This window comes from Hyperolius riggenbachi, chromosome 1 (genome assembly GCF_040937935.1).
Source record: "Hyperolius riggenbachi isolate aHypRig1 chromosome 1, aHypRig1.pri, whole genome shotgun sequence".
NCBI classification, from domain to species: domain Eukaryota; kingdom Metazoa; phylum Chordata; class Amphibia; order Anura; family Hyperoliidae; genus Hyperolius; species Hyperolius riggenbachi.
The window spans coordinates 160003926-160018172 of NC_090646.1; the positions used below are offsets into that span (position 1 = coordinate 160003926).

General features: G+C 40.5%; 1 protein-coding gene across 1 annotated transcript in view; it reads right to left on the reverse strand.

Moving 5' to 3' along the window:
• Positions 1-14247, reverse strand: part of GALNTL6 (polypeptide N-acetylgalactosaminyltransferase like 6) — a 1483691-nt gene that overhangs the window by 19935 nt on the left and 1449509 nt on the right. Inside the window, exon 11 of the mRNA XM_068269254.1 lies at positions 721-870. Within this exon, the coding sequence (XP_068125355.1) occupies positions 721-870 (150 nt within the window). The remainder of the gene's footprint in view (positions 1-720; positions 871-14247) is intronic.

Below are 14247 nucleotides of genomic sequence, written 5' to 3' on the forward strand. Positions count from 1 at the left end.
ATTCACTTTTTTTCTCCTAAATTTTCCCCCGGTAGATATTTTTTCATTGCCGCTTTAAAATATATTTCCATAACTCTGCAATTAAAGAAGTAACAAAAAGTAGGTAAAAAAAGTACTGTCAAAATTATACTATTTTTTTCTTACTTTCTGGTGGCTTAAAGGGCATTTTATTGAAAAAGTTTTAAAATATCACCTAGGAGAACATGTGAGAGAAAACAAAAATAAATTAATTAAAGCCCCCTTATCTGTTTATCTCATGCAATAACTCTCCTTAAAATAAAGGTGAAAAATAAGTAAACTTAAACAGTTAGCTGATCAACTTATCTCTTAAGTTTTCTCCCACGAGATACTTTTTCATCTTACCTAAAAGTTAACTTTTCAGCACTTAGCAATTAAAAAATTACTAAAAATGGTAAAAAAAAATGCAAACTTATTTTGACCAATTTCTTACATGATGGGAGCTTTTATTGGTATATTTTATTGCTAAGCTTTGAAACTATCTCCTTGGAGAAAATTCAAGAGAAAAGTCCATAGGATATGGGCCAAAATATACTAGTAAAAAAAATAAACCATGTCCACATACAATGGCAAACATGGTGATATGGCTCTTTACAGACAGTGGCTGAAACTGTGTTTCATGTTATATTAAAATTCCGTTAAGTCTTATTTTTATTTCTTATGAGTGTATGTTACTTAATTATTACGCTGCATTTATTTTACCTTTCTGTAGCTCCAATGCTGGTTGCCCTTCATTCCATGACAGTCATAAAGGGTGACAGGACTATTACGAGAAATGGCATCAAAGCAGAATTTTCTGGTGTGAAGTGGCTCCCCGGGGCGGATGTCCTCTCTCCAACCAAAGGTGAAGAGCTGAGGAACAACATTATATATTATTACTACAATGTCAGCCATTAGCAACATTCCCTTGCAGCTACCTGAATCTTATGTGACTGAAAAGCTAAAATACACAACACAATTCTATGTCATTATTCACTTTCTGAATTCCTCCTGCAAACCATCTCCATTAGGGCAGCAAAAAAAGCAAAGCAAACCAAAAATGATGACAACGTATCAATATAATATATACAATATAATATAATTTTTTCCCCCGTGGCATAAAAACACTTCAAAAACCTTCAAAATTACTTGGTGGTGGGCATTGAACCTTGATGCCCTATAAAAACAGTAACAATAAAAAAGGAAAATAATTCCTGAAGCCCCATGCAAAAAAAAAGTGCTTACAGGTTTAACGGACCTCACACAGTCAAAACTTTATAAAAAGATTATATGACTACTTAATCTATTTCCTGGCCACTTCTCCTATCTAATTTATGAATGTACCTTCCCCACCTATGGAGATTTTCAACTTAATTGTTTACGTGATATTACGTTCCCATTGGTCAGCCATAATTCTTCTAGCCTGTGCCACATCCCAGAATTCCATGCACAATCACACATTGCTGTGCCATTCCCCACAGCCACACCCTTGGCCAATCATTGCAAGAGAAAGATAGATTAGTGGCTGCAACATTCACACTTCCTTATTTTGTGGTGAATGAAAAGGACTGTCACTTGTGTGATTTCATGACTGGAACTCTGGGGGAATATTGGGGGTTGGGGGTCTTCCTTAGAATTAGGTAGGGGTGTTGAATATGAATGCATGCACAAAGGCTGTAATGGAGAAAGACAAATAATGATATTTTATATTAACATAAAAGGGGAACTCTATTATTCGGGAAAAAATGTAGTCTGTTCAGTTCAGCTTTATATAATGCAAGGATTACCAGCAAACATTGCTTCAGCTTCCTTACATTGTTCTTAGGTGTATATTAAACATAACCATTTCCCATTGTTTCACACTTGACATAGAGCAAATGTTGGGTTGATGTGGCTCTGTAAAATTTAAAGCTATAGGCCTGCTATACAGCAGCAGTTCTGTTGTAAGCCTGGCTTCAGAGGCATAAAAAGATAATTTGCATATTCAGCAGTTACACACTTAAATCTGAATGATCACAAATAGGGTACCTTCTGTTTTAAGAATGAAAACCACACTAAGCATGGCTATTTTTGAGGGAGGGCTTTTCGGTCTCTTTTGGTCCTCTATACTCCCTAGTGATTTTGTGTCACCCCAAGCTGCTTGGGTACTCTGTTGCAAATAAAAATGTCATTATTTGTTGTCAGTGTGTATATAAAAAGGAGTTAAAACATTGCTTGGCAATAATCTGGAAAATTGTTTGTTGTTGATTTGGTTATGGAGGTGAACTTTCTACTGAGCGGCTGCATTGTACTATGTGTTTACACCATGGATAATGGATGGTGGCTTCAGGCAGAAGAGAATAGAAGGTATTTAGATTAGGTTGAGAAATTGGCAGTTGCCTAAAATCATCCCCCGAAATCCACCCCTAAAATGTATCACATTATTATTCTTATTTTAGGCATTTTACAAAAAAACAAGCCTGAAGTTATCATTTCATAGGACTAGTAAACAAAGCCCAAACAAGCCACCTTATAGTAAAATTCTGTTATTAACAGTCACACAAGTATGTACCGTATATACTTGAATACAAGTCGACCTCGTGTATAAGTCGACTCCATTATTCAATCCTCTTAAGCTGGAATTTTTTATTGACTCAAGTATAAGTCTACCCAGCAAAGTTAATGGCTGCACTTGGGGCTCAGGAGGGGTTAATGACTGCACTGCATACAGTATTGCAGCCATTAACCCTACCTGTCCTTTAAGTGCAGCCAATAACTCCCTCCAGGGCCCCAAGTGCTGAAATTATTCACTCCCTTTTATGCAGCCCAGTATTTCCCCCATGCCCCTTTCCTTGGTAATTGTTGTGGCCATTAGCCAGGACTTTCAGATCTATGTTTTCTTTGCATTTTCTTTCCTCAAAGTATCACTTACCACTTACCACTGGGTAAATTGCTGCAAATAGGAATATCACTATTAGTACACACATTAGTCTGTGATCAGTGTCGTCAGTGACTCGTGTATAAGTCGACCCCTATACTTTTATGAAGCGAATCAGACCTAAATTTCTAGACTTATACTTGAGTATATACAGTATGTCAAGTAGATGATATATTTTATATTTATGTACAAGGTATTACTTTACTTCATCTTAACTCTCATAGGAAGAAAATGGCTGGCAGTATTCCTCTGCAAGATTAATGGAGCATATTGGAGAAAATCATTTCAAGTAATACTGTTCCGCTGTAACGTTTGTGCACCCATCTAAATTTTCAGTATTTCTGAAGAAATATGTTCTAAAATACAACCTTTTCATATTAAGGCTTTAGCCCAAATAGCTCAAACAGTGCTTTATTTTGGTACTAAGTATTTAATCCATTACTTACAAACGACATAAAGAAGTAAAATGCACATATGGCACTGTAAAGGTGGCCACACACGATAAAATAAAATGATCCGATTTGACAGTAATTCAATAAAAACGATTGTATCTCTCGAAAAAATCGAAAGCTTTTTTTCATTCGACTGAAAAATCCGATTTCCCCTTTTTTTTAATTTAAATCTATCCGGAATGCCAGATTTTTCTCTTCTTTCTACTAAAGATTGTATGGTGTGTGTTGGATTGTTAACCTATTAATATACTCACCCAAGCAATTTTCTCTGAGTTTCCAATCAGTTTTTATCATAATTGAGGAAAAAATTAAACATAGGTGTGTGGTACATTGGTCATATTTTTGAAATGTTACAATCAGTCAGAAAAATTTATTGCAATTCTTAAATTGAACAGATATTTAAAAAATTGTATGGTGTGTGGCCACCTTAACCCCGCTGTTATGGGTTGTGTGTCCTTTGTTGGGAGGTGTGAGGAGTTATGCTGACCTCACTGGATTACGGGCGTAGTGATATGGTAGCAGGATTAGTTATGACCGGGGGTCGTGGGTGGCAGGGGGGGGGGGAATGGTAATGCAGCCATATATCCTATATTGTAACGTGTGAGGAGTTATGCCGACCACACTGAATTAGAGATGTCGCGAACATCAAATTTTGGGTTTGCAAACGGTGAGTTCGAACTTCCGGTAAAGTTCAAGTTCGCGCTAACTGCCATAGACTTCAATGCGCAGGCGAATTTAGAAACCTACAAAGACTGTTTCTGCCCACAAAAGTGATGGAAAACTTGTTTCATTGGGTCTAACACCTGGACAGGGGCATGCCGGTGGGGGATCCATGCCAAAAGTCCCACCAAAAATTACAGAGTTGAGGCAGAGTCATTTTAATCCCTAAAGGGCAGAAATCACTGTACATTCCTACCTTTGGGAATGTACTGTGATTCCTACACTGAGATATGCAACAGTTCAAACACAATACAGTGATAACAGGGGCCCTGGAGCAGTAGTGATAGTACTCTGCTTGTGTTATGTGGAACACAATTATATCACTAGAATTGGGGACAGGTGTGGGTCAGTACCAGTGGGCTCTGTCTGTGGAGTATCAGACAGACACTGAGATAAGCAACAGTTCAAACACAATACAGTCATAACAGAGGGGCTGGAGTACTATTCTGCTAATGTGACATACAATTATAGTAGTGGACACTGGGCACAGCTCTGGGTGGGTGCCTGTGGGCTGTGGAGAGTCGCACACACACACACACAAAAAAAAAAGACAGCCGAAGGATGAAGTAGCCTTCAGAAGGGCTGTTTGGTGTGCTTTAACAGCAAATCAGTCAGCGAGAATCAAAATAAACAGGCCTAGCTAACGCTTGAATCTAGGTGGAAAAGGAACGTTCCATAGTGCATTACTGTATAAAGGTTTTTATTCGCAAGATAAAATTGTACTTACAAGATTAAAATGAATAAGCGCTTATCAGCGGGCAACCTCCACTATGGCTCCCCTTTGCGGTTCGTCTTCCGCTTATGTGGCCAGCAGTGCGTACTCGATTGGACTGATGCTCGTCTCGCTAGGGGGTGGGCAGAGTTGGGTCCTGGCGTGCCTATAGCGTCATTACGCGTTTCGGCACTTTGCGCCTTCGTCAGATCTGCCCACCCCCTAGCGAGACGAGCATCAGTCCGATCGAGTATGCACTGCTGGCCACAGAAGCGGAAGGACTAACCGCAAAGGGGAGCCATAGCGGAGGCTGCCCGCTGATAAGCGCTTATTCATTTTAATCTTGTAAGTGCAATTTTATCTTGCGAATAAAAACCTTTATACAGTAATGCACTATGGAGCGCTCCTTTTCCACCTAGATTACTGCACATCCCCAAAAGCCAGGAGCAGAACCGTGCATTCATTGTCAGCATTGTAGAAGTTGTTGGAAGCTGTCCCACTCAGCGTGCTAGCGCGAAGATTGATTGTTGTTGTTGCTAGCTAACGCTTTCCCTATGTCCAGCAAGTTCTGTCCCTTCCTCTCACTATTCCAGCTGAAGACAGACTGGAACATGCTGGGTGCTGCAGCATTTTTAGGGGGCGGGGGGGGGGGTCCGTGAGGGAGTGCAGGCTGATAGGCTGCCATGTTCTTGCTGACTTCAGTGATGTAAGGGGTCAAAGCTTTGCCCAATGATGATGTATGGCGTGGGTCGAATATCGACATGTGCTCGCCGCTTGCGGCGAGTACGAATACCTGATCTTTGTCGAATAGTGCTTGCCGGCAAAGTGTGCGGGCCACCTCTACACTGAATTACTGGGGAAGTGATATGGTAGCAGTAATTGTCATGGGGGTGGGGGAGTTGTCAACTTGTACACTTGTTAGAGGGTTGAGCTTAGGGAGGAGGCCCCTGAAAGTTTTAACTAGGGGGCTCTGTAGTTATCCCTCTGACATAGACTGTTGCTACAACTTGCTAAAAGCACATTATGCAGCCCTGTTATACACATTGCACTAGCCCTGTTATATACATCACAGAGGCACTTGGCCCAGCTACAGACCTGCACTGTATCTACTCCTATCTATTGCCTGATGAAGCAGGGTCATACCTGCTAAACACATTGCATTTTCCCCTGGAATATGTAAATAAATTTGTTCTGCTAAACGTTGTTGGCATATCTTGTGTCTGTTTGAAGGAGATAAGTCCACCACTGCCTGCACAAATTTTCAACCTTTTAGACATTTTTATTCTTCTGGTGCCCCTGTATCCCTGTTACGTTGTTCTAAGTCCACCCTTGGTGGAGGGGTGTCATTTTCTTTTTTTCGCTACAGAGAGCGACCCCTTAATCCTGAGAGGGGTCAGGTCTAATTTCCCCACCTGCTATTACAGTGGTTGCCTTTGAGGTAACCCTGCTTTATTAGTATATTTGCATTTACTCTACCAACTTCATCCCATATTACCAGTACATACTACACTATATTTGGCTCTTGGTGTCCCCATCTTTGTTCTCTTTGCAACCTTGTCGATGAAATTTGGTGGGTTCCAGTGCTGGAATGGAGCCGTGGAGGGATGGGGGAAGCCTTTGGATTATCCCGAGGATTCCCGTCTACTGAGGTGAGTATCTAAATTGGGTGTTTTTTTTTCCCAGGTACACTTAAAGTTTTATAAACATTTCTCTTTTTAGCATTGAATGTGATTACAATACAGAATGGTAAAAAAACAGCTTATTGCTTCTTGGGGCTTATGTGCACAGATCACAGCACAACTAAACTGATTACAGCTCTTGTAGCCATACATTCCATATATTTTACATAGATACCTATTGCCAGCATTGTTCAGTAGGTCCTCTTACACAACACGCCATACTTTCAGTTTAGAAGACATACACATAGAAATATAGGTCCTCAATAATTTATGAACTTTATTTTGAAATATTTATAGTAAAGTTGCTGTTCCTTCTGTAACTATCCCTCAGAGACGTCTGTATTTACAGCCCCTGACTGCTATGCGACAATGTTTCCTTAAACTGGACGATATTTCAGGTCACTCTATGGCAGTAAACGTAATCAAATGACTTTCCCGTGGACCATGTAAGATTTCCATGTAGGCTCTGGAACTGCGTGTCTGAGGAATGCTTATATATAAAATATTTATTGTGCTGAAATTCAAACCTTACTTATGGGTCATCAGAGAAAGTCACCAGTAAACGTGAAAGACTGCTTAAATAACAAACCCAAATGAGTGCACTGGACGTATTGCCTTATCTAGTGGATCTGAACCAGCTGGATCAGATGGTCATCCATCTGCTATTTTTTTTAATTAATATTATTTGTGATATTTGCAGACCACAAATGCATCATGCTGCACTGGACAATAAATAAGGTTACAGACAATGAAAAAGAACATACTATTACATAATCATGCATCCCTGGAGAACATTTAGGTGCTAGGCTAGGTTCATAAAGGCATTGGAGTGGTGATCTAGTAGTCCAGGTAGTTTAGTCATTCAATGGGATAGGTGCATAATTCAGTAGGAGGGGGGGGGGGATTGGGGGAGGACCCTGCCCAAAGACTTAACTACCTTACGACCGCCCCATGCCAATGGGCGTGGACGCGGCGGCAGCCCCAGGACCGCCTAGTGCCAACTGGTGTAAGGTCCTGGATCCGGCTACTGCAGGAGACCGTCTTCAGTCTCCGAGCAGTGATCGCCACTCGGGAGACTGTTAGACGGCGAAATCGCCGTCTTTTCAGTTAGTACAGCGCTGCATCAGCAGCAGCGCTGTACTGGGGACAGCCGTGTGACACAGCTATCCCCCTGGGGCACAAGAGAGTGATCGGCACTCATAGGCTGAAGCCTATGACAGCCGATTGCCGTGATTGGCTGGCGGGGGGTGGGCGAGAGGGAGAGGGGAAAAAAATACATTTATTTAATAAAAATAAATACAAATAAATGTTTGCAAAAAAACAAACAAACAACTGGGGGGCGATCAGACCCCACCACCAACAGACAGCTCTGTTGGTGGGGAGAAAAGGGGGGGGGGGGAATCACTTGTGTGCTGTGTTGTGCAGGCCTGCAGCTTGGCCTTAAAGTTGCAGTGGCCAATTTTACTAAATATGGCCTGGTCTTTAGGGGGGTTTAGCACTGTGTTTCTCAAGAGGTTAAAGTGTACCAGAGACTAATTAAACTAAAGGTTTTATACATATCTGGGGCTTCCTCCAGCCCCATGCGCACTGATCACTCCCACGCTGCCGTCCTCAGCCTTCTCTGTTGTCGGTACTGGGTCTGTTCTGCCAGTTGCGGCCAGTCGGACGCAAGAGAAGTGCCCTCTCTACATATCTCTCTGGTGGCTGCCGGAGAGATACGTAGAGAGAGAGCACTTCTCTTGCGTAGACTGGCTACGACTGGAGGAAGTTACGGGACCCAGTACCGGCAACAGAGAAGGCTGAGGACTGCAACGTGGGAGTGATCCGTGCACATGAGGCTGGAGGAAGCCCCAGGTATGTATAAAACTTTTAGTTTATTTAGTCTCTGCTTTCCTTTAAAATTTAAAGGAGGTGGGGGGTAGGGACACTAGGTGGTTGACAATGTGTTGTTGCCCAGCAGCGGGAGTTAGAGAATTGATGAGGGAGAGTAGGTCAATAGGAACAGGTATGTTTTGAAGGCTTGTTCGAAGGTGTTGGAGAAGGGGGAGAGCCTGATGGGCGTGGCAGGAGTTCCAGAGAGTATTTATTTATTATCACTCCTATGTTGTGAAATGGGCATATGCCAACTGACACTTTTATTTTAAGGAACTTGTACACAACATTCCTCACTTGCTGTATCTTCTGTACAGTCATTATATAGGTGAGTTAAATTTGGAGAGTTAAATTATGAAGAACCATATTAAGGAGGACCAAAACCACTAGGTTTTAATTTCTTCAGAACTTCACAGGGTACTGTGTTGCCCCAATATCTCTTAAATCTTATCAAAGAGCCACGTTAATGTATACCTTGCACTGATGAAGGCCAAAATAGCTCAAAACAGCTGTCTGCAAGATATGCGGCTCGGTAACAGTAATTAGCTACAGCTGAGCTTTAAATAAGAGATTCTGGATCTATGCCTTGCTTTTCAGGAACATAAAAAGGATTTTTTTTCTTTTATATTCACGCACTGTACTAAAATGATGCATTGTGGGAATAATGTCTTGCTCATGGGAATACTTGCAAATGTCTTATTTTAGGAAGACAAAATTGCACTTGTCATTAGAAAAATACAGATTTTAAAATTGGTGAGAGATAAGGAAAATGTGCATCATGGTGGACAGCCCAGCCTGTATGAACTGGTTAAGTGTCAATGGAACCTCTTTATCTGCTCACGAGCAAGCTGGTTCCCACCAAATATCTGCTCACTCCAGACCGTGATTATGTACAGTGTATAGCACTAACACCTTCTGCAGCACTGTACAGAGTATATAGTCTAGTCACAAACTGTTCCTCAGGGGGGCTTACAATCTAATCCCTAGTCACATGTCCATCATAGTCTGAGGTTTGGGGTAGGCAAATTAACTCATTTTTATGTTTTTGGGTGTGGGAGGAAACCAATGCAAACGCAAACTCCATGCAGATAGTGTCCTGGCCAAGACGCAAACAGGGTATCCAGCTCTGCAAAGTCTAATGCTGGGAATACACGTTACGCGTTTGATTCTCCACGCGATCTATTAGCCATTCGATTCTCTTATTTGGATAGTGGCTGGATAGCGTAATGGTTAAGGGCTCTGCCTCTGACACAGGAGACCTGGGTTCAAATCTTGGCCCTGCCTGTTCAGTAAGCCAACACCTATTTCAGTAAGGAGTTTCTTGGGCAAGTCTCCTTAAAGAGAATCTGTATTGTTAAAATCGCACAAAAGTAAACATACCAGTGCGTTAGGGGACATCTCCTATTACCCTCTGACACAATTTCGCTGCTCCTCGCCGCATTAAAAGTGGTTAAAAACAGTTTTAAAAAGTTTGTTTATAAACAAACAAAATGGCCACCAAAACAGGAAGTAGGTTGATGTACAGTATGTCCACACATAGAAAATACATCCATACACAAGCAGGCTGTATACAGCCTTCCTTTTGAATCTCAAGAGATCATTTGTGTGTTTCTTTCCCCCTGTTCTCATGCACTGAAGTTTCAGGCTGCTTGTTTCTTCCTGCAAACAGCTTTGCCCTTGTCTGTAATTCTTCAGTATGTGAAAGCCCAGCCAGCTCAGAGGACGATTTATTCAGCTTGTAAAAGATAAGAGAGAAGAGAGAAGCTGCTCTAATCCTAAATAATATACAGGCAGTGTGCATACAGGGGCCTGGAAGGGGGAGTTCATAGCAGAACCACAACACTGAAGAACTTGGCAGCCTTCCAGACACAGGCTGACAAGTCTGACAGGGGAAAGATACATTGATTTATTACAGGGATGGTGATAGTAGAACGTGCTGCAGTAAGCCAGAACACATTAGAATAGCTTTTTGAACTTGTAGGATGATAAAAAACAGGATGCAATTTTTGTTACGGAGTCTCTTTAACACTGCTACTGCCTACTGAGTGCGCTCAAGTGGCTGCCTCGCAAGTGCATTGAGTCTGACAGGAGAAAGGTGCTATACAAATACTGCAATTATTATTATCTTCCGCTCATTTTTTTTCTTATTTTTTTCCATTCACTTCTATGAAAATTGAGCGGAACAGAATCAAGCAGAGAATCGGATTGGACATGTCAGAATTTTATCATTGAAGGCATCTATCGGAACGATTCTCCGCAAAAAAAGTAACGTGTATTCCCAGCATAAGTACTCAACTAACAACTAGCATGAATGTAAATAAATATTTCTTGTATCTGCTCAAGATCTGAACATTATACTGTTAACTATGTACTATTTTTAATGGAATACCAAGGTGAAAATAAACAGATGAGATATGTACAGTACCAAACAAACAAATAATTAGCCTATGTTCCTTTTTTTCCCTTTCTGCCTGTAAGAGTTAACATTCAGGTATGCAAGCAAGTGACCATTTCTCTCCAGATGGGATCTAGTAGGACTATAGCATAATCCTCACTGATAAGAAATTGCAGCCATAAAACTCTTTCCTGCAGTAAATAGTATCCGAGAGGAGGGAAGAGATAAAAAAAAAGGGTCAATAGTTCATATATTTTAGCTCTGCCATACTTAAAAATGTAAAAAGTATTTAAACGTAACATAAAACTTTAAAGTATCTCAAAAAGTTATTTTTAACAGTAAGAGGATAGATACAAATTATTGATTTCATCAATTTCCTTTCAGCTTGGTATTCCTTTAAAGGGGAACTTCAGCCCAAACAAACATACTGTCATTAAGTTACATTAGTTATGTTAATTAAAATAGAACAGACAAATGTTTGTGATTTCGTGGGAGCAGCCATCTTTTTCATGGGGGCAGCCATTATTTTGGTTGAAAGGAGGTGACAGGGAGCTTGAGACACAGTTCCAACTGCCCTGTGTCCTGAACACCCCTCCCAGCTGCGCGCGCTAGGCTTCAAATCTCAAATTCAAAATGTAAAAAAAAAAAAAAATTTGTGCCAAAAAAACATAAGAACAACAACATCAAAAATCCCATCATGCTTTGCACAGCATCAGGGGAAAAATGCCTAGGCAGTTTTCTTCTGTGCAGCTAAAAATAATGCTTGGGTAAGAAAAACAAAGTTCTGATACTGTGAAACTGTTAAAGAAACACCAAGGCCCCGATTCACTACCTGGTGCTAACTCAGTTAGCACATCTTAAAGTGAACCGAGCATCATTTTTAACACCCAGGGCAGCTCTATAACAAATTAAAAATGCATTCTAAAAATGTGGTTTATTATTAAAAAAAACTTTCATTTTACCTCATTTTTTTTACATCTAAGGGTTAAAATAGCCACTTTGTCCATCCGTAAAGGACCTGAGCAGGAGATGGTGGAACACAGTTAAGAAATCACCTCATTAGACTTAATTGACCACAAACAAACCCCCATTGTACTTCAAACAGAAAACATCAGTTACAGTTGAAGAATTTCCCACCTAGCCTGGACAATGCTAGTTGTAAATTAGCAGGGGTTGAGCTTCTGAACAATGGCAGCCCTTGCAGCTATTTGAAGCCTGGAACTGCTTAGTTCCCTTTAAGGCTTTGGACGTGCAAACTAGGGTCTAAGTAGTTTGCACGTCCAAAGCTGTTACTGATCGCGCCCTAAGTTTAGCGCTGCGTGGTGCGCGCAAAACATAGGGTTCGGGCACACCCGATATGACGTTTCGGGCACTCTGGTTGCGGACGTTTCCAGCGCACCGGGTGCGACGTTTTGCGCGCACTGTGCAGTGCTAAACTTAGCACATGCAAAGTTTTTGCATCTTAAGGGGCTTTTAGGCGTGCTAACTGAGTTAGCACAATAGTAAATCGAGCCCCAAGCCTTTTCAGTGCTGTTGAGTAGATTTTTACTCTGGAGGTTCACTTCAAGCTGCTACTAACATGAATAATAGGAAACATAGCTTAAAGCGGTATTAACCACTTCACCTCCAAGGGTTTTTCCCCTTTAAAAACCAGAGCAATTTTCACCTGTCAGCTTCCATTCATTCGCCTTTAACTACTTTATTACTACTTATCACAATGAAACAATCTATATTTTGTGTGTTTTTTTTTAAACCAATTAGGCTAAGACTTATTTATTCTAACTGTGTTTAAGCAGGAAAAATAAGAAAAAAATGGAAAATGGTCTAAGATCTAAGGCATCGCTGCACGGGGCAGCCGTGTCACTCGGCTGTCCCCTCTGGTGGCACAAAAAGCGATCCGCTGTGATAGGCTGAATCCTATCACAGCTGATCGCGCTGATTGGCTGTCGGGGGAGGGAGGGAGGACTGGGCAAATAATTAATAAAAAAAATAGGGAAATTTATTAAGAAACAAATAAAATAAATATTTATAAAAAATAAATAAACAATGCTGGGGGTGATCAGACCCTACCAACAGAAAGCTCTGTTGGTGGGAAGAAAAGGGGGGGGGGGGGGGAAATCACTTGTATGCTGAGTTGTACGGCCCTGCAGCAAGGCCTTAAAGCTGCAGTGGCACATTTGTTGAACAATGGCCCGGTCTTTAGGGGGGTTTAACACTGCAGTCCTCAAGTGGTTAAAAAGTAACATAACAAGTATACCCTCTTGACATACAAATTAAAAAAGTTGAGTCCCTTGGGTAACTATTTATGTATTTTTTTCTATTTTGTATATTATTTTTCCCCAATTTTTTTAAGGTAACTATTGGTTAGTGTGGGAGGTAAGGGGTTAATTTTCAATGTAAAAAAGTCTGTTAAAAGTCTGTGAATGGTCATTCACACAGGGACTTAAATCAATGAATGGGAACTGTGTTCCCATTCATTGATCTCCCATCTAATGATCGGCGACGAGAACGAGCTCTGGGGCGAGCGGGAGTGCGCAGCAGCAAGAGACGTAGTAGCTACGTCCCTGCGAGAAGATATGGGAAAATGCAGAGACATAGTTACTCATCCCAGGGGAGGGGAAGTGGTTACATTCTGGCATAATATTCAATAAAAATGTATTTTCCGACTTCTTATAACCCATACAGTTATCATATTTGCTTTTGTGCATAAGTATTATTATTCCTTTAGAAATTACAAGTTCCCAAAGTACAGTTTATTTGCTCTGAAAGCTGCCTTTGCATTTTATTCATAACTGATGTATTTATATTGTTATGTACCCAGTAATGATTTCTGAGCTGCTTTCTCTGTTCTGGACACAAACTCCTGACAGGGAATGTTTACATTTTTCACTTGCTACAAATAAGTAAACACAAGATAATGTTATCACCAGTTTATATGTGGATCTCCCTGCAAGGAGCTTTCTATTAAAAAGTAAGTCCTGTGTTTAACTGTTTGAATGCTGTTCTGCTTAAAAAAATTGTGGTAGTATATTATATGCTGTAAAAAAAATATTTTAGAGCAAAGAGGAAATGCTGGGTTTCATACCACTTTAAGTATAACTAACTGCTGCAAACTAGTGACAATCACAAGTTATGTAAAGATCACACATTAGGTAAAGCCATGTTATGGCAAAATAAAGGCTTTGTGGCCAACACTTTTACAATAATAAAAGAGAGTTCCATAACATAATGCATATAAATTACAAATATTTAGGGTTTTCCATGTTTATTTTTTTCTTTATTTTTAGAGGTACTCCAAGTATTTGGTTACAATGGGCTGTTTCAGTAAACTTTACATGTGCAGACTGGCATACATGCAAAAAGGGCGTCGGGAAAAAGGGCGCGTGGTGTAAACAATAAGCGGTAATAGTGTTTATAAAAATATTGTGTTGTATTTCGTTTACAATAATATTTTACAATTTAAAAAACATTAAATAATGTGTATGAGATTGCAAATTGTGAAA